The sequence below is a fragment of the Erythrolamprus reginae genome, chromosome 5 (assembly GCF_031021105.1).
Source record: "Erythrolamprus reginae isolate rEryReg1 chromosome 5, rEryReg1.hap1, whole genome shotgun sequence".
Taxonomy (NCBI): Eukaryota; Metazoa; Chordata; class Lepidosauria; order Squamata; family Dipsadidae; genus Erythrolamprus; species Erythrolamprus reginae.
Window position 1 is genome coordinate 109540845 of NC_091954.1, and position 26352 is coordinate 109567196.

Genomic DNA, 26352 nt, shown 5'->3' on the forward strand with positions numbered 1-26352 from the left:
CTCGATTCCCACAATGGATGAATGGCTACAAAAACTGATGGGAGTTAGCAGAGATGGATAAATTAACTGCTTTGATCAAAGAAAAAAAATACAAATACTTTCTATTTCTGGACTTTCTGCTTGTGATGGGGGAAAAAAATGAAACTTTGATTTTGGGTTTTACCGACTGCGTAGATTTGTTGTTATAGAAATGACTAGTTTCTATCACTATGAAAAAGTAAAAAGAGGTGTGCGTAATGCCTACCATCCCTGTCCTACCCTTCTCCCTTAATTCGTATTCATTTCCTGTACTCATAATCATGAGGTCAACTTTCCAAATAACATCAGAGAAATAAATAAATTGGAACTTCTTCCAAGTTCCAATTTATTAACAGAGCCATATTGGTTACGCACTGTAGTAAACCCCATACTAACTTTTCCTACAGTTTCTCCACCCAGGTTAAAGTGCATCCCTGGTCCTCAAACCCACAAGTTCATCACATGGACCACTCCAGTTCTCTCAATGTCCACGATCCTCCCCTGTACTTCCAGCTGGTGCTGAGCAAAGGATGACCTTGAATTTGTTGTGGCCGTCTCATTCAACCACCCCTCCCCAATTCCCATAGTAGTATTCTTCTTGGGGCAGACCAAAGTCTCCAACTCAAACCAGTGGCTTCGGCCTGACACATGTTTATACTTACATGTATGTATGTATGTATGGATGGATGACTGTTTCTATATTATGGGTTTTAAACTGCTTTTAAAAAAAAAAATATTGGATTTGTACTGTGTTTTGTTGTGGTATAAGCCGCTCCGAGTCTCCGGAGAGGGACCACATACAAATCAAATGAATGAATGAATGAATGAATGAATGAATGAATAAATAAATAAATAAATAAATATAATAATAATAATCTGTTACCTTATAATATGTTACCTTATGCTTGACAGAATAAATAAACAAATGGATTTGTATGCCACCCTGAGTCTGCGGAGAGGAGCGGCATACAAATCCAATAAATAATAATAATAATAATAATAATAATAATTAATTAATTAATTAATTAATTAACGCCTTAATGAATGAATGAAATCAAGTCAATGCCTCCCCCCCCTCGCTTTCCCCCATTATTCACTTCCCCCTCTCCTTTCCTAGTTTACCTAATATTTGCTTTTGTGCTCTTTTCGTACGTCATATTATAAATTAATAAAACTACAATAAGCGTGAAAAAATGGTCCCAAGTCACTTTTTTAAAGTATCGCTGTAACTTCGAATGGTCACTAAACAAATCGTCGTAATTCGAGGACTGTTTGTATAGCTGAACTACCAAACAGGTTAATTCAATGCTGAGGGGTTTTTTTTATTACCTTTCCACCGTTGCCACGTTTTCTAGTTCATCAGGGCTGAGTCTGCTGGTGGAACTCCGTGAGACAGGATCCCGGATACAAGTCAGTAGCATAGCTCCCTGCTTCACCGCTAGCTTCAGTTCGTCCTATAGGACATTGGGCAATAGGGAAGGGGGAAAAAGTTGTTCTCTCTCAGTTACGAACGTAGCAAATCACACAGGTTGGACGACCTTAATTTAATCAGTAAACCACTACTAATAACTGGCTTAGTAGTGGTGACACACACACAAATCTAAAAGCCACCTTTTCTTACAAAAAAACCCCCCTCAGCTGCTAATTAATCAGCTGCAGATGTCCAATAAGAACATAAGAACATAAGAAGAGCTCTGCTGAATCAGGCCAAAGCCCATTGAGTCCAGCATTCTGTGTCACACAGTGGCCCACCAATTGTCCTTGGGGATCTTGAGCAGAAAGAGAAGGCAAGATCCTCCCTTTCCTTGAACCCCAACAAATGGTACCCAAGGGAATCCTGCCTGCCTCAATCAACATAGAGGCGGCACATGGACATCCGTTTCAATAACCACCGATACACTTGGCATCCATGAATCTGTCTAATCCTGCCTTGAAGCTATCAAGACTGACAGTTGTCACAACCTCTTTTGGAAGTGAATTCCATCAACCAAGGACCCTCTGGGTGAAGAAATATTTCCCTTGATTTGTCCTCACTTTCTTACCTATGAGCTTTAGGGAGTGCCCCCTTGTCCTAGTATTGTGTGATAGAGAAAAGAATTTTTCTCTGTCCACCTTTTCTATCCCATGCAATGTTGCAATGGTCACTGAAAAAGTGACCGATGGCTGATTTTACCTCTTATAAACATTGCAACATCCCCATGTTCACATGTTCAAAATCTGGTTGCTTGACAACTGTGTATGACAGTTGCAGTGTCCCAGGATCATGTGTGATCATTATTTGTAACCGTCTTGCACAGTCCATTTTTAGGGTCCGCTATGGTCATCAGTGGAAGACTTCCTTCATTCCTTCATTCAATCATTCCTTCATTTATTCAACTTCTATGCTGCTGTTCTCCTGAGACTCAGGGCGGTTTACAAGCAAAGCTAATATAAACATGTTAGAAGTCTCAGTAAAATTACAATCTAAAAATCCCCATAGTTAAAAGTTAAACGATGGATGCATAAATCATACATTCATTCATTGGGTGGGGGAAGATATTAAAATCTCAATGGCCCCAAACCTGCCAGCAGAGGTTTATTTATTTATTTTATTTTATTTTATTGGATTTGTATGCCGCCCCTCTCTGAGGACTCGGGGCGGCTCACAGCATATATAAAAAACAGAACGATAATATAAATCCAATTACTGCTACATTTAAAAACAATTAAAAGAAAAACTTATCGGCCAATCATTCAACAATCATACTTAAGCATTCAATAGTCAGGCGGAAGGCAAGGAGAGTGGGGGGCAGTACAGATCTATGGGGGGAGCTCGTTCCATAAGGCTGGGGCTGCCACAGAGAAGGCCCTTCCTCTAGGTCCTCACCAGCCGAACTCGGGTTCTTAAGTAGAAAATAGTTCTTACGTAGAGGCAAAAAAATCTTGAACACCGGGTTCTTATCTAGAAAGGTTCTTAAGTAGAGGCGTTCTTAGGTAGAGGTATCACTGTAATTAAAAACTGACTTCTGACCTCCATCTCAGGAAACCTTTGGTTGGGCAGGGAGACCCTGGCAAAATCCCCTTTTAGGGCTCACCTTCAACTTGGTGTGTTGTTCCGTGTGGGAACAGAGAAGTTCTTCCGTGCACTGGACGTTGTTGGGGAGTTCGGTCTCCGCCAGGTTTGTTCCAAAGGCCTGTAACATCTGTGCTGTGGTTTTCACAGTCATGGCAAAATTTTCAATGGCCTGGGCGGAAGGTGTAAATTAAAAAAGAAAACGCATGAGCTACTGAATAATACAAACTATTCATTTATTTGGAATTAAATTCCTCTGGGTTCAAGGAAGCTCACTCTATGGTCAATAGAGCTATGTTCTCATACACAGGTTGTCCTTGATTTACGACCATATATTTAAGTAATTGTTTGAAGTTACAACAGCGCTAGAATAGGACTCATGACCTGTTACTCGCATTTACACCTGCCGTAGCATCTCCATCTACTGTTATGCCGGGCCCTTCATTGGTAGCCCCCCAGTGAGTTTGGAATGCAATTCAAACACACACACCGTCACAGAGGAAAAGAAAGTAAGTTTATCCAAACAGTTTTTGTGAGCACACATTCTAAAGAGCCAAATTTCTCTCACCCGGAAAGAATCCTTGAATGCTGTAAAAGACAAAACAAACCAGCAGATAAGGCAGCTGTGAAACTTCACAGCCACCCATGTCAATGAGTCCACAAGAGTTATTTAACTGTGAAGTGTCCAAAAGTCAGTAGAAGTCCTGGAATAATCCAAACAGTAGCAATGGTCTTTCTCCAACGGATAAACGCCCACAAGCACACTCCCCAATGCTCGTAATTATCCCCAAACACATTAACCTAATTGCCTCTGAAACAGGTGTTCTCTCTTATCTTCAGCGATGCCTGCGCAGCTGGTCCCTTCTTGCCATGAGCCTGTGCACACGGGCATCCACAAGTGGATCCTCCTCTGACTCTGACGTCTCACTAATTGGAGCACTGACTGATGGGCTGGCTGCACCTATCTCTCTGTCTGATTCCTCTCCCCCACTGTCTGTCCTTGGCCATGAATCAACTTCACCATCAGAGTCTGCTGGCAATAAAACAAGTCTCTGTGATCCTGAAGATTCCCCTAAAGCCTCATCCAAATTCCCCGTTGCAGGAGCTGGCCCAGAGCCAACCACAACATCTACGTGATCAAAATTCAGACGTTTGACAACCAGCGTGTATTTGTGATGTTTGCAGTGTCCATCCAAGGGTCATGTGTGGAGACAGAAGGGCACTAGGCCATTGCTGGCAAACCATGGAGGCTGATGTGACATTCTGTGAAAGGCACCAGGTCGGCTTTGGCAAAGCACGCTGACCCGTGTGACCTTTTGTCTATGTGACATTCCACACATTATCCACTCCCCTGGAAGACATACTTCCTTATTAGTTGTAAAACAGCTCTGGAGAAGACCCTCAGAACTGCACATAGGCAATGGACTTTAGGCACTGGCATGAATTCATCACTCACTGACCATGAGGTGGTCATGAAGCTACCATGCATTTTCTTAACCAATGAGATCCTGAAAAGTGTTCCCAAACACCCAGTGAGACGTAACTTGATGACAATCGTATGTAACTTGAGGACAATAAAAAGGGTGCCAGGTTTTGTCCTGAATGTGTTCCCGCAAGACACATCCTGGCTGTAGACTCTTCATTTACAACATCGTGTAATCACAATCTGTAACCTTCCCAGGCAAAGACAATGGGAGAAGCCAAATTCACTTAACAACCTCTGCAAAACAGGTCATAAAATTCAATGTCATTCACTTAAGGATGGCCTCACTTAGTGGCCAGATGGTGGAAGTTCTGGCCCCAATTGTAGTTGTAAGTCAATAACTGCCTGCAATTTCATAAATATCATTTGGGGTGGGTGTGTTTTTTTCTTTCTTTCTTTCTTTCTTTCTTTCTTTCTTTCTTTCTTTCCTTATATTATTGGACTTATATGCTGCCCCTCTCCGTGGACTCTTGGCGGATTACAACATTTTGATAAAAAGATACAATATATAAAACATTTCTAAGCCAATTAATAGAACAGTTAATTTAAAAATCATCTTAAAAACTAAACATTTAAAATCAAACTGTCACATAATATTATCACATTAAATACATTCATAGGGCAGAGGGTGGGGTCTACTGACCTCAAGCCTGGTGACATAAGTGGGTTTTCAAGTTCTTACGGAAGGCAAGGAGGGTGGAGGCAGTGTGAATCTCTGGAGGGGAGTTGATTCCAGAGAGCTGGGGCCCCCACAGAGAAGCCTCTTCCCCTAGGCCCCGCCAGCCGGCATTGTCTGGCTGATGGGACCCTGAGGAGACCAACTCTGTGGGACCTAACCGGACGCTGGGATTTGTGCGGCAGAAGGCGGTCTCGGAGATAATCTGGTCCTATGCCATGTAGGACCAGAATTACCGATATATTCATCGCCATCCCACAAAACAGTATTCTGTCTCTTTTATAGATTAATTTTTTCCCCCAATTTGTCCTGCCTGATTCGAAGCATTTATTCAGTTCTATGGAAATCTTTTTATTTACAAAGATGAATGTTGTGAAGCTACTAGCAGGGACAAAACATCCAGAAATATATAATGTTTAATGGAGTTAAGTGTCCATATTTGAGGCCAGATGGGCTGCAAATAAATCATATAAACAAAGAAACTAATATGCAATCAGCGCTTCTCCAACTTCTTAAAGAAACCTTATCCTCCTTCCATTCGGAGGAAAGTGAAGAATAACTTCACATCACATGCCAAACCGAATCTTCTAATAGCATCTTAAGACAGGGGTCGGCAAGCCGCCCTGCCTGTCAAATTGGCAGCCCACGGGCCGGATGCGTCATGTGCAGGCCACGCCCATCCTGGCTCCGCAAAGGCAAAAAAAAGCTGTGATATGTCACATGACACGATTGGATTTGACGCCCGCGTTCTATTGTCTCTGCTCTGTTTGCAAACAAAGACTCGCAAAGAAAAAAAAAGACTTTGACAGCTGCCGTTCCCATCTCAACACACAAACCTAGACATAGAAACATAGAAGTCTGACGGCAGAAAAAGACCTCATGGTCCATCTAGTCTGCCCTTATACTATTCTGTATTTTATCTTAGGATGGATATATGTTTATCCCAGGCATGTTTAAATTCAGTTACTGTGGATTTATCTACCACATCTGCTGGAAGTTTGTTCCAAGGATCTACTACTCTTTCAGTAAAATAATATTTTCTCATGTTGCTTTTGATCTTTCCCCCAACTAACTTCAGATTGTGTCCCCTTGTTCTTGTGTTCACTTTCCTATTAAAAACACTTCCCTCCTGGACCTTATTTAACCCTTTAATATATTTAAATGTTTCGATCATGTCCCCCCTTTTCCTTCTGTCCTCCAGACTATACAGATTGAGTTCATGAAGTCTTTCCTGATACGTTTTATGCTTAAGACCTTCCACCATTCTTGTAGCCCGTCTTTGGACCCGTTCAATTTTGTCAATATCTTTTTGTAGGTGAGGTCTCCAGAACTGAACACAGTATTCCAAATGTGGTCTCACCAGCATTCTATATAGTAGACAGCAGATGTCCCTGAGCAGCCACTCATTAAAATGGATGGGATCCATATTTTCTGGTGTTTGAGTTCATCTTTCTTTGGAATCCAACGTACAGAACTGCTAAAGCGTTTGACCATTTCTGTTCAGCCATGCATTCGCTAATGGCCCCGAGCCACCGTAGCGATGAGGAACTTCGAAGGGACAATCGTTAAGTTGAAACTATTGCACACTTCTCCATTGCAAACCGGAGAGTTTATGTCAAGGGTGTCAAAGTCCAGGCCCAGGGGCTGGATCCAGATCAGGGCCCTGGGGTGCTTAGATCTTTGCCAGCCAAAAAAGGAGCTCACGAGGACCACATGTGACCTCCAGCTCCATTTTAGCTGGCAGAGGATGGCAGAAGGCAGTCACAACCAAAAATGGAGTCAGTTTTGGCAGAGCACTCAGGCCTCCGGGACTGCCTTCTGCCGCACGAATCCCAGTGACCAGTTAGGTCCCACAGAGTTGGCCTTCTCCAGGTCCCATCGACTAAACAATGTTGTTTGGTGGGGCCCAAGGGAAGAGCCTTCTCTGTGGCAGCCCCGGCCCTCTGGAACCAACTCCCCCCAGAGATCAGAATTGCCCCCACTCTTCTCGCCTTTCGTAAGCTCCTTAAAACCCACCTCTGTCGTCAGGCATGGGGGAATTGAGATATACCTAGGCCTATACAATTTATGCATGGTATGTTTGTGTGTATGTTTGGGTTTTAATAAGGGTTTTTAATAATTTAAATATTAGATTTGTTATATGCTGTTTTTATTATTGTTGTTATCCGCCCCGAGTCTACGGAGAGGGGGCGGCATACAAATCTAATAAATAAATAAATTGAACAGATAAAAATTAGATTAATCTATTCATCCGTTGTAGTAAAATAAATATATCACCTTCTGTTCTTTGTTTAAACTTTGTATTTAAAAATTAAATCATTTTTAAATTTCTATTGTAATTCACATTTTTCAGTCAAACGTATCTCCCCATACAGAAAGAAGCAACATAGAATTTCTGTCTTATTCTCTTATTCTTAGAGACTGGGAGAGAATGTAAACAGTGACTATGGCTGTACTTACAGTTCGATGGTGTATCCACTGACTGTGTCCATATTCCAAGGTTCCTCCTAACTCCCGAGTAAGCTGACTTGTATCGATATAACCATGTAAGTCAGACACTGAATTTAACATGATGATCTGCACCGGGAGGAAAAAAAACACAACAAAAGGATCTAAAAACAAAACTTTCCACCAATCAATCTGTAGATAGATAGAGGGGTAGCTGTACAGGGAGTATTCAAAAACATCATCCATACTCAATTACAATTCGCTGAAGCCCGGAGTGCATAAAAATGGGCAAACCGGAACTTTGGAAAAACGGACTTCCGGGTTGCCCGTTGTGCTGTTTTTTGCACTCTGGGGCTTCAGAAGTTTCCCTGAAGACTCCAGAGTGCAAAAAAACATCACAACTGGCAAACAGGAAGTCTGTTTTTCCAAACTTCCGTTTTGCCTGGTTTTTTGCTGTCCTAAGCTTTCAGTGAGGCCTGTGCGCATGCGTGGGGAGGGGGGGTTGTGAGAATGCGCAAGGGAGGAGTTTAGAGGGTGCTCTTTGCAAGAAGCCAACATTTGTGCCTCCAGAGGAGAAAAAGCCCATGAAAAGTCTTTTGCCTGACAAATCTGGATTCAGTGCTGGACGTTTATGGGGTTAATCTTGTGAGTAGACTTTTGGCTGGGAAGCAAGCGTGTGTGCCGTTATCTTATCAATTTGGCCTCCCGCCCAGATTTGGGCAGTGGAAAAAGACATTGCTTTAATTTGCGTTTGTGAAATGACAAACTTCTAGTAAAAAGGACTCTTGTTTTATTTTGAAACCTGTGTGTGTGTTTGAGCTTTCATTTGGGGCTACTTACTGGCCGGCTGCTATGCAAGACATTTAGTACCTACTCCAGCATCAAATTTTAAATTAATTTATATTTATTTTAAAAATTGTATTTTAAGAGGCAAAAGCTTTAAATATATCTAGCACATGCACAAACATTCTTTTGGCACGCGAACCAAAAAAGCTTCGCCATCACTGGTTTAGGTGGAGAAAATAAAACCAGGAGCCATAGCAGACGTCTGAATTGCTGTTTGCAGATAGTCCTCATCTTACAACAGTTCGTTTAGTGACCATTTGATGTTACAGCAGCACTGATGAAAGTGACTTTTTGCATTTTTCACACTTATGACCACTGCAATATCGCCACAGTCACATGATAAAAACCTGACTCATCTTCGTGGCAAATTACTTCTCTGCATTATCGATGAAAGCTATTCAGAAATATCCGAATATTCGACAGGATTTGAGAGAGTCTTTAAGAAGAAGGGGTAGTTATTTTCAGGTTTTCGTGAAATTTCATGTTAAAGTGGGCCTAAGTGATTTTGCATGCAAACTTAAGCTATTATCATTTGAAATGGGTTTCTCAGACATTTACAGTGCAGCTCTCTAATCAGGGATGCCTTAAACATACAGAATTAATAAAAGTTGCACCGATAAATTAGATGTGCAGTAAGCAAAATTGCATTGCACTGGGGTCCTTCAGACTCATCTTTGTGACTTGATGTAGAGTCCTGGGTTCAGGTGATCCCCTTTTGTGACCTTCTGCAAAAGCAATGGGGAAGCTCGAGGTTCGACTACTGTAATGCTCTCTACATGGGGCTACCTTTGAAAAGTGTTCGGAAACTTCAGATCGTGCAGAATGCAGCTGCGAGAGCAGTCATGGGCTTCCCTAGGTATGCCCATGTTACACCAACACTCCGCAGTCTGCATTGGTTGCCGATCAATTTCCGGTCACAATTCAAAGTGTTGGTTATGACCTATAAAGCACTTCATGGCATCAGACCAGAATATCTCCGAGACCGCCTTCTGCCGCACGAATCCCAGCGACCGATTAGGTCCCACAGAGTGGGCCTTCTCCGGGTCCCATCAACTAAACAATGTCGTTTGGCGGGCCCCAGGGGAAGAGCCTTCTCTGTGGCGGCCCCGACTCTCTGGAACCAGCTCCCCCCAGAGATTAGAACTGCCCGTACCCTCTTCACCTTTCGCAAACTCCTTAAAACCCACCTTTGTCGTCAGGCATGGGGGAACTGAGATATCTCCCCCGGGCCTATACAATTTATGTATGGTATGCTTGTGTGTATGTCTGTTTAATAATGGGGTTTTTAATATTTTATATTGTAAATTATTAGATTTGTTATAAACTGTTTTTATTGTGTTGTGAGCCGCCCCGAGTCTACGGAGAGGGTGGCATACAAATCTAATAAATAAATAAATAAATAAAGCTGGGATTCACTTAGGAACCGTGTTCCCAACTTAACAGCCGCAGCGATTTGTTTAACAATGGCGGCAAGAAAGGTCGTTAAACAGGCCAACATTCATTTCTGCTTGGCAACAGAAGCTTTGGGCTCAACTGTCGTCATAAGCCGAGGACTATCTGCTGGACAGGTCCTGGTAAGGTAATAAGAGATGGAGAGTCCAGAGAGATGTAGAATCGGAAGGAGAAAAGTGCTTACCGGTACCTTCATTTTAAAGTCATCGCGATACAGTTTGATGCCGATGTCAGCGATTGCCCTTTGGATGAAACGGGATGGCCGGAGGACAAAGACTAACTGCAAATTCCCGGGAAATGCTCCCTAAAAAGACAGGGGGGGAAACGGGAAAGGAGTGTCATGCCTCCATAGGAATGTGAATTGGAGATGGAAGACAAACAGCTGACATGAGAGTGGGACATTGTCTCTGTGGGCTGCGGAGGAAACTGGGGAAGGGAAAGGGTCGGGCTGGGCAAAGAAGGGAAGAGGTAGAACAGGGCAGAGGGGGTTCAGATGAAGACCACGCCTCCTCATACTAGGGAGGAATGCAGAAAAGAGCAATGTAGGTTACGTGGCTTACGGGGAAGGAAAGGGCCCCGATTCCCTTCACAAGGCACACCTGGGGATGGAGTTTAAAGGAGAGTCATTTGGGAGGGGCGTTTGTCAGGAACAAACGCTGAGTTCCTGGAGTGTTGTGTGCCAACATTTTAACTTGCCAAGAATCCTTGCATTGACGTATGTTGTTCTGGACTATTTAACTCTATTTTCTTGTTCCCTGTACTCTGAACCAAATCAGAGTCCGAGTAAAAGTACTCCTCAAAGTTCCAGGTTATTTACGGAACCATCCTGACACTTACACCGAGAAACCTGAATCTGAGTTTCCCACTTAGTTATAAGTTCATATCCCTTGTCCCCCACCCACAAACTTGTCACATTGACCACTCAGATTGCGCCAGCATGGCAAGCCCTTCCTCCACTTCCACCCAGGTGGTGGGCATAGGATGCCCTTCAACCATCAGTTCCTTCATGAAAATCACCCCTCCCTAGTTCCCATAAACATCAGGCCTTCTATAGATAGTGTGGCAAGCCGTTAATTTCTGCACCAGCTTGACATTAATGTTATACGCACAATTACTCATCCTAATATATCTTTTATATCTTCAGTTTTGTGTTCAGTTCTGGAGACCTCACCTACAAAAAGATATTGGCAAAATTGAACGGGTCCAAAGACAGGCTACAAGAATGGTGGAAGGTCTTAAGCATAAAACGTATCAGGAAAAACGTCATGAACTCAATCTGTATAGTCTGGAGGACAGAAGGGAAAGGGGGGACATGATCGAAATATTTAAATATGTTAAAGGGTTGAATAAGGTCCAGGAGGGAAGTGTTTTTAATAGGAAAGTGAACACAAGAACAAGGGGGCACAATCTGAGGTTAGTTGGGGGAAAGGTTAGAAGTAACGTGAGAAAATATTATTTTACTGAAAGAGTAGTAGATGCTTGGAACAAACTTCCAGCAGACATGGTTGGTAAATCCACAGTAACTGAATTTAAACATGCCTGGGATAAACATATATCCATCCTAAGATAAAATACAGAAAATAGTATAAGGGCAGACTAGATGGACCATGAGGTCTTTTTCTGCCGTCAGACTTCTACGTTTCCATGTTTTAGTTTTTCATATTTCCTTGGTTGGTCACCACTTTCAACATGAACCTCTGAGAGATATTAAAGCTGAATGTTAAGGTGATTCTTCACCCAGTCACTGTTCGGAAATTCAATTGTTTATATAATAAACAATTAAATTTCCGAATAGTGGCTGGGTGAAGAATCAGCTTTAATATCTCTCAGAGGTTCAGGTCTCACGAAACTTTCCCACCACTTGTTCGGAAGAGTTTCCGTTAGAACATAAAATCCGTAAAAACTTAAATCAACCACTGTGAGATTCAAGGAATCAGACACGATGCCCAGGCTGAAAATCAATCTCTGGTGTTTCCGAGGATTTCAATGAAATTTTGATTGTACTGTAATAAAAGGAGAAGTTATAAAAAGGAAACAAAACCAGAATTAGGCAGTTAAAGCTACCAGGGCCTAAAGTAAAGCTAGACTTCAGGAAAAACTTCCAAAACTTCGGGAAAAGCTTCGGTGGCGCACCGTTTAGAGCAGTGTTTTTCAACCAGTGTGCCGTGGCACACTAGTGTGCCGTGAGACATGATCAGGTGTGCCGCGAAGCTCAGAGAGAAAGAAAGCAAAAGAGAGAAAGAAAGCAAGAGAGAGAAAGAGAACAAGAGAAAGAAAGAGAGAGAAAGCAAGCAAGAGAAAGCAAGCAAGAGAGAGAGAGAGAAAGAGAGGGAGGGAAGGAGAGAGAGAGAGACAGAGGGACGTAGGGAGGGAGAGAAAGAGAGCAAAAAAGAGAGAAAGAAAGAGAAAGAAAGAGGGATGGAGAGAGAGAGAGAGAGAGAAAGAGGAAGGAAGGGAGAGAAAGAGGGAGGGAGGGAGAAAGAAATAGAGCGAAGGGGAGGAAGAGAGAGAGAGAATTTTTTTGTCCAAACTTTTTTTAGCCCCCCCCCCCCCCCGCTCAATGTGCCCCAGGGTTTCGTAAATGTAAAAAATGTGCCGCGGCTCAAAAAAGGTTGAAAATCACTGGTTTAGAGTGTAGTACTGCAAGCTACTTCTGCTGATCACTGGTTGCCAGTTAATCAGTCCTTAAGTACTTAGCAAGCAGCTGTGAAGAAACGTCACAGCCCTTCTTCTTCTTCCATGAAGTGAAACACACACACTTTGCTCTGCTTTGGTTTCGAAGTCGTGAAAAATCAACAAACAAAGTCCGGAAACAGCAAGGCACGGTCCTGAAGAAACAACGATCCGATAATCTTCCACAACAGCCAAACCAGCACGCTGCTATTTATATCAGCAGCTCTAATTACTGGAGCCCCACCCAAACACAGGTGGCCTCTCTTATCTCCTGTAATATTTCTTCAATTGGTCTCTTCTATGCATAATTCTGCGCATGCGTGGGTCTAACACTTCGTCATCCGAATCGACCGAAGATAATGGAGATTGGCTTCCTGGGCTGTGTGTCAAGCCCCCCTCTTCCAAGTCACCCCCATCTTCTTCTTTGTCCGAGGAAACTGCACTACCTGACTCTGTCGGCAATAAAACAGGCCTAGGACATGTTGATGTTTCCCCTGCATCCACCTCCACATTCCTTGGGGCAGGAGCTGGGCTAGAGAGCCAACCACAACAGAGAGGAGGGAAGGGGGGGGAAAGGGTGGTGGAAGAGAGGAATGTGGAGAAACATTAGAGTGCGGCAGCTTGCAGTGAGCTTTGGTGCTGTTTCAACCAATGGGACTTCTTTAGGTCAGCCTTGTTGTGAGATTCCCAACCATGTTTGATGTTGCCTTACAGCAGAGGTCTTCAAACTTGGCAACTTTATTTATTTTTTATTATTTATTTATTATTTATTTTGTCCAATACACAATGAGAGTTTTAGTGTGTGTGTGTGTGTGTGTATGTATGTATGTGTATGTATGTATGTATGTATGTATGTATGTGTGTGTGTATATATATATACAGTATATATATATATATATATATATATATATATATATATATATTATATTTGTTTTCGTAGATTTTCACGGGTATATGTATGTAGATTGTTCTGAGTTCAAACTATATCTACAGCAGCACAAAGCTTACAACTTCAGCCTGATGATGGTGAATGTGATTTCACCGAAACGTCGCATAGACACTCAAAATATTACACATGGCAAAACCCGAACTCAGAACAATCTACATATATATAGCGTATAGTACATGATGAAGGTTATAAAGGAGATACTCATAGAACCAAAGACAAATTCCTTGTGTGTCCAATCACACTTGGCCAATGAAGAATTCTATTCTATTCTATTCTTTGGGGGGGGGGGGCGCGGTTGGACTAGATGACCTTAAAAGGTCCATTCCAACTAACCACCACCATCATCATCCTCTAATCTTTGCCCAAAAGAACCCATCGGGCAAATTCCGGCCTGAATTTCAAGCAAAAACCAGGAACTGGTTCACGCTTCGTTTTCAAAAACGGTCCCGCGGTTCCGTTTCGCTTCGGTTTTTATTTAGAGTGAGCTGCGGGAACCAATAAAACCGCGGTCGGTCGCAAACTGTTTTAACAGCTGCGCGATCCCGAAGCCGAGGCGTTTCGTTTTAAAAGCCGCGCGGGGTTCACGGGCTTCAAAAGAACCCACGCGTGAAAGCCACCCACGTCTGCTTTTTCCATCGAAACGGGGCCTCTTCCTCCCCCTCCGAGTCCTTTGGAAGAGCGCCCTCCCAAAAAGGGCTCGCATCGCCGCCGCCTTAGGGCCAGAGGCTATTTATAATTTCCGCGCGTGTTTGCTCCCGCCTCCCCCCACCCCGGAGTTACCAATCGGACAAAGTCATTTGCAGAATAAATGGCATGTACAGTACTGTATATAAAGGGGCATGTGTGGGGTTTTTTAAAACTGTTGGTTTTAAATTGTTTTTTTTAATTGTTTTTTTAGAAGTTTTAATGTTACACTGCATGGAGAGAGGGGGGGGGAGAGATTAGATAGATATAAAATAGATAGATGGATAGGTAGGTAGGTATGTAGGTAGATAGATAGATAGATAGATAGATAGATAGATAGATAGATAGATAGATATGTTAGAGATATAGTATCTCTAACATCTCTAACATCTATATCTAACATCTATATCTATCTCTAACATCTATATCTCTAACATCTATATCTATCTCTAACATCTATATCTATCTATCTATCATCTATCTATCTATCTATCTATCATCTATCTATCTATCTATCTATCTATCTATCTATCTATCTATCTAGGTCAGGGGTCCCAAACTTTTTACACAGGGGGGCCAGTTCACTGTCCCTCGGACTGTTGGAGGGGCAAGACTATTAAAAAAACCTATGAACAGATTCCTATGCACACTGCACATACCTTATTTCTTTCTCTCTCACTCACTGTCTTTCTCTCTCTCTCTCTCTCTCTTGCTTTCTTTCTCTCTCTCTCTTGCTCACTTTCTCTTGCTTTCTTTCTCTCTCTTGCTCTTTCTGTCTCTTTCTCACTCTCTCTCTTGCTATCTCTCTTCCTCCCTCCCTTTCTCTCTCCCTCTGTTTCTCCCCCTTCCTTCCTTCCCTCCCTTCCCTCCTTCTTTCCTTCCTCTCCACTTCTCTTTCCCTCGCTTTTTCCCTTCTCTTTCCCTTCTTTCTCTCCACTTCTCTCTCTCTCTTTTCCCTCTTTCACCCTCCCTCTTCTCTCCCCGCGGAGGACTCACCCGACAAGCCTCCACCCTCTGACTCCGGACTCCCAGTCAATCCCCATTCAGAAAACAGGAGCTAGCAACTCAAAGAGAAGGAGGCGGGTGTGTGTGTGTATGTGTTGTGCCCAGCTCAGCTTTCGGCAAGCCTTACTTTACCTCGGGTGAGATGAGATTGAGGGGGACGTTCTTACTGCTTTACCAGTGCGGCCTTGGAAAAGACCCACGGGCCAGATAAATGGCCTAAAGGAGGCCGCATGTGGCCCGCGGGCCGTAGTTTGGGGACCGCTGAGGTAGGTAGGTAGGTAGATCGATCGATCGATAGAGATTAGATAGATATAAAATAGATAGATTAGATAGAGAGAGATATAGATTAGATAGATATAGGATAGAGAGAGAGAGAGAGAGAGATTAGATATAGATTAGATCGATAGATAGATCGATAGATCGATAGATATAGATATAGACAGATAGATTGATATAGATTAGATAGGTGATAGATAGATATTAATTTTCAAATTCAGCAAAAAAACATGTGACATATATGATAGATAGACATTGGAGAGAGAGAGAAGAGAAGGAACCTCCTTGACGGTACGGTTAGCTATTTGCGGGGGGGGGGGGATCGCCGGAGGGAAGAGCCCGAGTGTCCCATTTTGCTTTCCTTTTGTGGGTGGGGGGGAATGTGGGGCGGGGGGGGGGAGACCCGGGCGCTCGTGGACGCGTGGCTCCGTGGGAATCCCTCCCAGCAGCAAGAGCGGCAGCGGGTGGGTTCACCCGCACACACAGCGACGCTGCCTCATTTCCCCCCTCCGGCTGGCCGTGCCATCCAAGCGGGCAGGGTTGTGGCGGGCCGCGGAAGACAGAAGGCAAGAGAAGCCCTCCAACCCCCCTCCCCAACCCGCGCGCTCCTGCAAATCAGCAAAAATTGAATTGTAGCGCCGACTCCCCCCTTCCACCCCCACCGCCCTCCCTAATTTCTCCCGCGGCTGCTCCGGCTGTCAGTTAAGGTCGGAGCAGGCTGGGCGGGCTACAGCAGCTGCTGCCCTTTTTGCGTTTCAAACGCGGGGGAGGTTTTGGGGGGGGATTTGTTGGGGTCTTTTTTTTCGCAGGTTTTTTTTTTTTTTGTCGTGAGCCGCCTAGAGTCCCTCGGGAGATGGGCAGCACACAAATTGAATTAGACAGGTAGACAGCAAGGAAGGGAGGGAGGGAGGGATAGGAAGGAAGGAAGGGAGGGAGAGAGGGAGGAAGTGATAGTTAGACAGATAGTTAGATAGATAGTTATAGATAGATAGTTATTTATAGATAGATAGATAGGGAGGGAGGGAGGGAGGGAGGAATAGATAGGAAGGAAGGGAGGGAGGGAGGGATAGGAAGGAAGGGATAGATAGAAGGAAGGAAGGGGGGAAGTGATAGATAGGAAGGAAGGAAGGAAGGAATAGATAGGAAGGAAGGACGGGAGGGAGGGATAGATAGGAAGGAAGGAATAGATAGGAAGGAAGGAAGAAATAGATAGGAAGGAAGGAAGAAATAGATAGGAAGGGAGGGAGGGAGGGAGGGATAGGAAGGGAGGAAGGGATAGGAAGGAAGGAAGGAATAGATAGGGAGGGAGGGAGGGAGGGATAGGAAGGGAGGAAGGAAGGAAGGAAGAAATAGATAGGAAGGGAGGGAGGGATAGGAAGGGAGGAAGGGATAGGAAGGAAGGAAGGAGTAGATAGGGAGGGAGGGATAGGAAGGGAGGAAGGAAGGAAGAAATAGATAGGAAGGAAGGAAGAAATAGATAGGAAGGAAGGAAGAAATAGATAGGGAGGGAGGGAGGGATAGATAGGAAGGGAGGAAGGGATAGGAAGGAAGGAAGGAAGGAAGGAAGGAATAGATAGGAAGGGAGGGAGGGATAGGAAGGGAGGGAAGGAAGGAAGGATGGATAGATAAATAGAAAGGAAGGATAGATAGATAGACAGACAGATAGGAAGATAGGTCAGGCGGGGCCCAGGGCAGCATGCAACAGGGGCCGCGCATCTGGAAGGGGCAAGCGAAGAGGTTTGCCGCAGGAAGGGTTTTTTTTTTTGCAAAGAAGCCACGCGGAGAAACAACAAGAAGAAAGACACGCGCGCACGGACACACACACACACACGCAGAGGAATTGGCACTTACTGCGATTCGGGTGAGCGATGCCTTGACCGCGCTCCATTTGTCCCGCCGTCTGTCTATGATGGTGATGAAGCCGATGCTGGCAGCCTCCAGACTGCAAAACAACCACAGAAGGAGGTATTGGAGGTGGGGGGAACGGGGACGCGGAGAAGCAAGCAAGCAAGCGGCAGCTTCCCGGCTAACGGGGACTGCAGCAAAAAAAAAAATATATATATCCCCGACAGTCGGCGGCCCCAAGTTCCCGCTTGCTCCGAGCTAAGGCGGGAGGAGCACGGGCGCGGGAGAGTGGCCCGCCGCGTTTACCTCCCGGGTATCGCCTTTCCCCCCCCAAACGCGGATAGTTTAAACTCCCCACACCGCCCTTCAAAATGCTCCTGATGGGTTGCAGCCCTTTCTCTGCCCCCCCCTCCCCTCTTCTTGCAAAAATGACAGCAGCCTGGAAGACTTTGGGATTATTTGCAAAGGCTGCAAAAGGCAAATGCTTGGAGCCACCACCACCACCCCTTGGGGTGGGGTGGGGAGAAGCAAGGAGCCCCCCTCCTCCAGGGAGGACAAGCGTTTTTTTCCAAAATCTGTGGCATAGGAGCAAAAAAAAAAAAATCGCACAAGCCTCCCGTTAAGATTCCCTGGGGAGGTTGTGTCTCTTTAAAAAAAAAAAAATACAGACACGTTCAGAAAGCTGAGAAATACCACCACATTGTGTTCAGTTCTGGCGACCTCACCTACAAAAATGTAGTGATCAAATTGAACGGGCTACAAATATGGTGGAAGGTCTTAAGCGTCAAACTTATCAGGAAAGATTTAATAAACTCAATCTGTATAGTCTGGACTGGAGGACAGAAGGGAAAGGGGGGACTTGATCGAAACATTTAAATATGTTATAGAGTTAAATAAGGTTCAGGAGAGAAGTGTTTTTAATAGGAAAGTGAATGCAAGAACAAGGGGACACAATCTGAAGTTAGTTGGGGGAAAGATCAGAAGCACTGTGAGAAAATATTATTTTACTGAAAGAGTAGTAGATGCCTGGAACAAAGTTCCAGCAGACGTGGTTGGTAAATCCACAGTAGCTGAATTTAAACGTGCCTGGGATAAACATATATCCATCCTAAGATAAAATACAGGAAATAGTCTAAGGGCAGACTAGATGGACCATGAGGTTTTTTTCTGCTGTCAATCTGCTATGTTTCTATCACTGCAGGCTTTCAAGAAGAGGTTGGACTACCAATTGTCACAAATGGTGCAAGGTCTCTTGCTTGGATGGGTGGTGGTGTTTGGACTAGATGACCTAGAGACCCTCGGGAGATGGGCAGCATACAATTAGACAGGCAGACAGGAAAGAAGGAGGTCTTTTTCTGTCGTCAATCTTCTATGTTTCTATGTTTCATGTGAACATGGGTGGAGTGCCCTCCTCTTATGGGTGAATGAATGGCTGCAGAATTAATAAACTGGACCTGGTTTTATCTGTGCTAGAAGTTCTGTGTGCTGTCAATTCCGCTAGGACAGGGATGGCTAACCCTTGTAATTTAATTTAATTTATTCGATTTGTGAGCTGCCCAACTCTTTTTGGACTCTGGGCGGCACACAACAGATAAAAATGATATAAATAGTATAAAAACTTTTAAAAACACCGTTAATAGAAACATTCACACTATTGGACCGAGCTAGATGCTATTGATCAGAATATGAGGACTTTAACTTCCACAGCCAGCATGCTTCAAGATAAGGGGACTTCATGCATGCTTGAGAATGAATAGACTTCAACTCCCAGAATTCCTCAGCCAGCATGCTTGAGAATGAATAGACTTCAACTCCCAGAATTCCCCAGCCAGCATGCTTGAGAATGAATAGACTTCAACTCCCAGAATTCCCCAGCCAGCATGCTTGAGAATGAATAGACTTCAACTCCCAGAATACCCCAGCCAGCATGCTTGAGAATGAATAACTTCAACACATAAGGCGGCTAGAAAATACTATAATCTATTATAGATAAAATAGGGACAACCAAAATGATTAATAATGGATACCAGTTGTATTTGCCAGAATATAAAGACATTTAATAATAGAAGTTTTATTTTCCCTCCTCTCATGATGATGTAAATTATACATTGTTATTTGTAATGATGTTGTTATTTTTGTTGTTGTTGTTTTGTCCTTGTACTTTGTAAATATTTGTCTATTTTTTATTTTTCGGTTGTTATGTTTTTAAAATTACAATAAAAATTATTTATTTTTTTTTAAAAAAGGGAATGAATAGACTCCAACTCCCAGAATGTCCCAACTTGAGGTCAGTGGACTTCAACTCCCGGAATGTCCCAACCAACAGGCATTAAGTTGAGAATGGACCTCAACTCTTAGAATGCTCGTTGGAGAATTCTAGGAGTGAGAATCCACACGTCTTAAAGTTGCTAAGGTGGAGACCCATTATTCTAATCCAAGCATTTTTTGGTTAGTGCACCAACTCTGTTGTGCATGGCTCAGGACACTGAGTGAATGAAGGTCAAGATTCCCAATATTGTACAAGCAATAGGAAGCGAACATGGGCTATTCCTATGATGGTGAACCTATGGCAGGCATGCCACAGATGGCACATGGAGCCATATCAGAGGACACGTGGGTCAGTTTCGGCGCCCATGCATGCGCTGGCCAGCTGATTTTGGGCCTTAGGAAAGGTCATTTCACTCTCCGGATGCTTCAGGGAAGCTTCAGAGGCAAAAAAAAATATCGCTCAATGGACAAAGCGGAAGTTCAGAAAAACACACTTCCGGTTTGCCTGTTGCGCTGTTTTTTTGCACTCCGGAGGGTTAAGGGAATTTTCCTGAAGCCCCAAAGTGCAAAAAACTGCACAATGGGCAAGTGCATTTTCTAAACTTCCGGTTTGCCCGCTGTGCTGTTTTTTGCACTGCGGAACTTCAGGAAACTTCCCTCAACCCTCTGAAGTGTAAAAATCAGCATATATATATAACCACTAAAACTTAATTTTACATCATCCCTGCACAGGAAAATGTACCCACTAAAACCCTCATTGTGTATTGGACAAACCAGAAATGTATTTTCCTGAACTTCCGGTTTGCCCATTTGGGCATTTTTTTTCACCTACCTGGCCTCCGAAAGGCCTGTGCGTATGCTTGGGGGCAGCGTGGGGGAGTGCGCATGGGAAGGGGCGTGGGCACATGCAACCCTGCTACCGTGTTTTCCCGAAAGTAAGACAGTGTCTTACTTTCTTTTTACCCCCAAAAGCCCCACTACGTCTTACTTTCGGGGTATGTCTTACATTGGAAAAAAATTGAAAGGGTCGCGTTCCCGAAGGCATCTCCCCAGAGTCCAGAAGGGCAGCCGCGGGACAGGAGCCTTGTGAGCCCTTTTCCAAGTTCAACCTCAGGGCTCCAAGCGGCGTGCACGCGTGGAGCCACAGACACGTGTCGGGGAAGCGTGTGTCTGGAGGGGAGGAGCCGCTCTGCGCAGTTGGGCAGCCCCACCTGCCTGCCGGAAAGGAGGCGGGCGAAGGAGGGCGCAGCTCCGGCCGCTCGCCTCGGAGCTGGTTGGCCTCGCTGGCTGCTTGCAGCCGAGCCTCGGCAGGACTCGGTTGCTGGGACGAGCGCCTTTGCTGCAAGCCGCCGCCCGCTCGGCTCGCTTCGGACCAGCGCCGTCCTTCGCTTTGCCAAGCCGGGGAAGAGGTGGTGGCGCCGCGGCGAGGCGAAGGCGAGGGGCGCGCGGGGAGCTTGGAAGCGACGTCATCGGGCTCCCCCCGGCAATACCCCCGTGTTTCCCCGAAAGTAAGACATATGTCTTACTTTCGGGGTAGGGCTTATATTAGCCGACCCCCCTGAAACCCCCGATACGTCTTACAATCGGGGGTGTCTTACTATCGGGGAAACAGGGTAGCACACCCACACACACACCCTTTTGGCACACAAACCACAAAAGGTTTGCCATCACTAGGCTACTCAATTTATCCAGTTAAACTTATTACGTGAGCGTAGCTTTCGTCTCTGTGCCTGACCTATTGACTAGCCGTTTCTATCACTGTCTTATAGATCATGGTGTTCACTTGTTTTTGCTGAGTTTCACCGCAGGAAAGATTTTGCTGCTGTTACAATTTTAATCTGACATCGTCCCTGCATCCTGCTTTTTTTTTTTATCATTGTCCCGTGTTGGCTTTCCTGCCTAAGCCTTTCACTAAGTTAAACGAAGATACTTGCTGAAATTTAAACTCTTATTGAGTAATGTGAGCCAGGGTTTTGCTGAGTTTCTTTTGATAGCGGCCTCAATATTTAGGATAACAGTGGAATGTGCTAAGGATGGAGACGGGATGCCAATTTCTTTATTGATCTGCGAGTGGAAGCCTCATCAGTTCATGGGATGTACTGAGCAAAAGTGAGACTGCTTGGAGGAAAAAGGTGAAATGTTGGTGAAGGGTGAAATTAGAGGTTGCAAAGAACAGGAAGAGCTGGGAGGTGGAATTAAAGTGCATGATCTCCGGAACCGCCTGCTACCGCACGAATCCCAGCGGCCGATAAGGTCCCACAGAGTTGGCCTTTTCCGGGTCCCGTCGACAAAACTATGTTGTTTGGTGGGCCCCAGGGGAAGAGCCTTCTCTGTGGCGGCCCCGGCCCTCTGGAATCAACTCCCCCCCGGAGATCAGAACTGCTCCCATCCTCCTTGTCTTTCGTAAATTACTCAAGACCCACTTATATCGCCAGGCATAGGGGAACTGAGACACCTCCCTAGGCGTTTATATTTTATGATTGGTATGTATGTGTTGTTTAGTTTTAAATGAGGGGTTTTATATGTGTTTCTTTTTAATATTAGATTTGTTCTTTGACATTGTTTTTTACTACTGTTGTGAGCCGCCCCAAGTCTTCGGAGAGGGGTGGCATACAAATCTAATAAATAATAATAATAATAATTATTATTATTATTATTATTATTATTATTATTATCAGCTTAGAATCATTACGTTGCCATAAGCGCTGCAAGTCCAACCCCTCCTGAATTCCATTGATGCCAATTTAGTGTTGAACTTTACTTGACTAGATTCTTGTGTATAGACTTGGAATAAATCTTCTGTGATGCAATTTCATGGATGGTCCTGATCCTTTGCAACTGACATTCATCTTGTACAGGTACTCCTTGACTTACAACTATTTGTTGGAAGTTACAACAGCACTGAAAAAGGTGACTATGGCGGGCCCCAGGGGAAGAGCCTTCTCTGTGGCAGCCCCGACTCTCTGGAACCAACTCCGCCCAGAGATTAGAACTGCCCCTACTCTCCCTGCCTTCCGTAAACTCCTTAAAACCCACCTTTGCCGTCAGGCATGGGGGAACTGAAACACCTCCCCCGGGCATGTACAATTTATGCATGGTATGTTTCTGTGTGTGCTTGTTAGTAAATGGGGTTCTTTTTAAATTTTTTAAATATTTTAAATTTATTTGGATTTGTTACGATTTGTTATATTTTGCTGTGAGCCGTCCCGAGTCCGCGGAGAGGGGAGGCATACAAATCAAATAAAATAAATAAATAAATAAACAAACAAACAAACAAACAAATAAATAAAATAAATCTAGGTTTAGAACCAAATCAAAGCCCCTTATATAGAGCGCTGGTGAGACCACATTTGGAGTACTGTGTTCAGTTCTGGAGACCTCACCTACAAAAAGATATTGACAAAATTGAACGGGTCCAAAGACGGGCTACAAGAATGGTGGAAGGTCTTAAGCATAAAACCTATCAGGAAAGACTTCATGAACTCCATCTGTATAGTCTGGAGGACAGAAGGAAAAGGGGGGACATGATCGAAACATTTAAATATGTTAAAGGGTTAAATAAGGTTCAGGAGGGAAGTGTTTTTAATAGGAAAGTGAACACAAGAACAAGGGGACACAATCTGAAGTTAGTTGGGGGAAAGATCAGAAGCAACTTGAGAAAATATTATTTCACTGAAAGAGTAGTAGATCCTTGGAACAAACTTCCAGCAGACGTGGTTGGTAAATCCACAGTAACTGAATTTAAACATGCCTGGGATAAACATATATCCATCCTAAGATAAAATACAGGAAATAGTATAAGGGCAGACTAGATGGACCACGAGGTCTTTTTCTGCCGTCAGTCTTCTATGTTTCTATGTTTCTAAGCTGGCAGCATTTGAAGACTTACCTGGGAATGCTAGTTAAGTAGGTGACCACGTTCAGAAAATCTTCATCCGGGATCTCGCTGAAGCCTGGATATTCAGGGAAGGTAATGATTGGTGCCCCATCTTTGCCTCTCCCACCTGTAAGACAAATTGGACCTCAGTAGGCAAAAATTAAAAAAAAAACCTCGAAGGACATTGATAAGAGAAAAATCCTCTTTGCACAGTATATCTACACAGGGCCCGGGCTATTTGTGTTTTTGGGGGTAAGATGTTCACGGTCGACAGAGCGAAGTAACGGAAGATTTAAATAGAGCCAGGTCAAAACTGGGTAGCCAATGAAGATGCTGTAAAACAATGTGGCGTGTAAGGCAAAGTACTTACTGGAAGACAGCTGTGATTGACATTATTATTATTATTTATTAGATTTGCATGCCGCCCCTCTCCGAAAACTTGGGGCGGTTCACAACAGCAAAACAGTACAAATCCAATGGTTAAAAACAATTTTAAACCCTTAATATAAAAAACAATCATACATCTCATACAAACCATACATAAAGCGGAACGGCCCAGGGGAATCAATTTCCCCATGCCTGACAGCAGAGGTGGGTTTTAAGGAGTTTGCGAAAAGCAAGGAGGGTGGGGCCAATCCTAATCTTAGGGGGGAGTTGATTCCAGAGGTTCGGTGCCGCCACAGAGAAGCTCTTCCCCTGGGTCCCGCCATCACTGCCTTAGACTATCCACTGTTGACCTCTCCCGATTCCTAAGAGGTCAGTAAGGGGCGTGCATAAATGCAACAGAGTGCCTTCCGTCCCCTGTCCTAATGTCTCTCACTTACTAATATCATGTATATAAATGTTATTATATCTTCATATACTACCAATACGTATTTGACAAAACAAACAAATAAAAATAAAATAAATACTGGTGAGCAGTGAAAGGAAATGTTACTAAGCTATTTTTAAAATGCAATTGTACTAATCTGAGGTTTTCCTTCCAGGCTGTGGTTATGTAACCTCCCTTTCTAATGATCCTGCAGTGCAGAGCCGATGCCTCTGGTGTTTATAGGAAAGTCAAGTCGGATAACCAAAGACAGCAATGACTGCAAAATATTTTTGTGTCGAGTAGCTGGCTGAAACTCCTGGTATTTCTGCTTTCCCCAACTGGAAAGATTCAGACGGGTTGTCTGTGGAGATCCAGATCCTGATTGTCCCAAATGGCAACTGGAAGATCTGAAGAAGCTCCTTGGATGAGAATCAAAACATATTCAAAAACACACACACACCCCCCCCCGCGACAACTAAGAACATCCAGTTGTCTTTTGGAAAAGCACCTTGGATTCAGATGGGTTTTAAGCCATGCGGATGGAGAATTCTGGAAAATGAAGAGTTATTTGCGTAGCACTAAGCTGGGTGGTCAAGATGTCCGTTTGCAGTTCTTAAGCTGAGGCACAAATGACCAGGTTTGAATTATTATACTTTGGAGACCTTATGGCCATGATGGAGAAACTATGGCATATGTGGCAGACACCGTTCCCCGAAAGCTGTGCGTGTGCGCGCCCCCCAAATACCCCCCGCGCACCCTTTTTCATGGCTGCGCTCTCCCCATCCCCCTGCCAGCCCTTGGGGGGGGGGCGTGGAGGTGCCGGCAGCAGAAGGGAAGGGAGCCGTGGCCGCCCCTGCCTCCCCACGGTGCCTCCAGCCCCCTCAGCCTTTTGGCGCTGCCCCCCGCCCGCCCGACCTGCCCCCTCTGCTCCTCCGCTGCCTCCTGCCCTTGGGCGCGGCTCCTCCCGCACCCGGAACGCACGCCCTGCCCGTCTCACAGTCCCTTTGCCGAGAGCACTTTCGTCCCGGGCTCTCAGCAAGGGGGTTGCAGGAGAGGCAGGGCAGGCATTCTCTCAGCAGAGGCCGGCGCAGGTGATATTCAATGTCGGGGGGGGGTGCGCGCAGTTGCGCGCGCTCCCTATCTCCATACCAGCCCATTCGGAACATTCAAAATAAGAAAAACCTTCACCGGCGAAGGCTTTTCTTATTTTGAATGTTCCAAGTGGGCTGGTATGGAGATAGGGAGCGCGCGCAACTGCCCGCGTGCCCCCGACATTGAATATCACCTTCGCCAGCCTCCGCTGAGAAGAATGGAGAGAGAACGAGAGTGAGTGAGAGCAACAGACAGCAAGATAGAGAAAGTGAGAGAGAGAGAGAGAAAAGGGGGAGAGAAAGAGATAGCAAGAGAGAGAGAACAAGAGAGAGAAAGAGTGTGAGAAAGAAAACAAGAAAGAGTGAGAGAGAGAGAAAGCAAGAGAGAGAGAAAGAAAACAAGAGAGAGAAAGTGAGAAAAAGAGAGCAAGAGGGGGGGAGAGAGAGAAAGAGAGAGAGAGAAAGAAAGAAAGAGAGAGATGAGAGAGGAAGGAAGAGAGTGAGAGAGAGGAAGAAAGCAAGAGAGAGAGAGACAGAGAAAGCAAGAGAGAGAGAGAAAAGTGGAAGGAAGAGATAGAGAGAAATGATAGAAAAAAGGGGAGAAAAGAGAAATGAGAAAATGATTGAGGCAGAGAATGACAGGAAAGAGAGAGAAACAGAGAAGTGACTCTTGATTTAAAGCATATGGTAAAAGCACTTAAATAATAACAGAGGAAAAAACCCCAGCCTCACCTGTTTTTATTAATACAGTAGTTATGTTTTTGGTTTTGCTAGTTGATTTAGTTTTAATAGTAATGGATTTTGGTTTTTTAAAATTATTAATTTCTTTTAATAAAAAAGAAGGGATTTTTTATTTATTTATTTATTTATTTATTTATTCATTCATTCATTCATTTAT

General features: G+C 44.3%; 1 protein-coding gene across 6 annotated transcripts in view; it reads right to left on the bottom strand.

Moving 5' to 3' along the window:
- Positions 1 to 26352, bottom strand: part of MCF2L2 (MCF.2 cell line derived transforming sequence-like 2) — a 219901-nt gene that overhangs the window by 140224 nt on the left and 53325 nt on the right. For 5 of the 6 annotated variants that reach the window (XM_070753695.1, XM_070753699.1, XM_070753700.1 and 2 more), the window contains exons 3-8: positions 23565 to 23679; positions 17414 to 17504; positions 10160 to 10279; positions 7690 to 7806; positions 3093 to 3242; positions 1348 to 1472 (exon numbers count right to left, since the gene is read on the bottom strand). In XM_070753695.1, the coding sequence (XP_070609796.1) occupies positions 1348 to 1472; positions 3093 to 3242; positions 7690 to 7806; positions 10160 to 10279; positions 17414 to 17504; positions 23565 to 23679 (718 nt within the window). The remainder of the gene's footprint in view (positions 1 to 1347; positions 1473 to 3092; positions 3243 to 7689; positions 7807 to 10159; positions 10280 to 17413; positions 17505 to 23564; positions 23680 to 26352) is intronic. The other variant, XM_070753697.1, reaches the window with a different exon arrangement.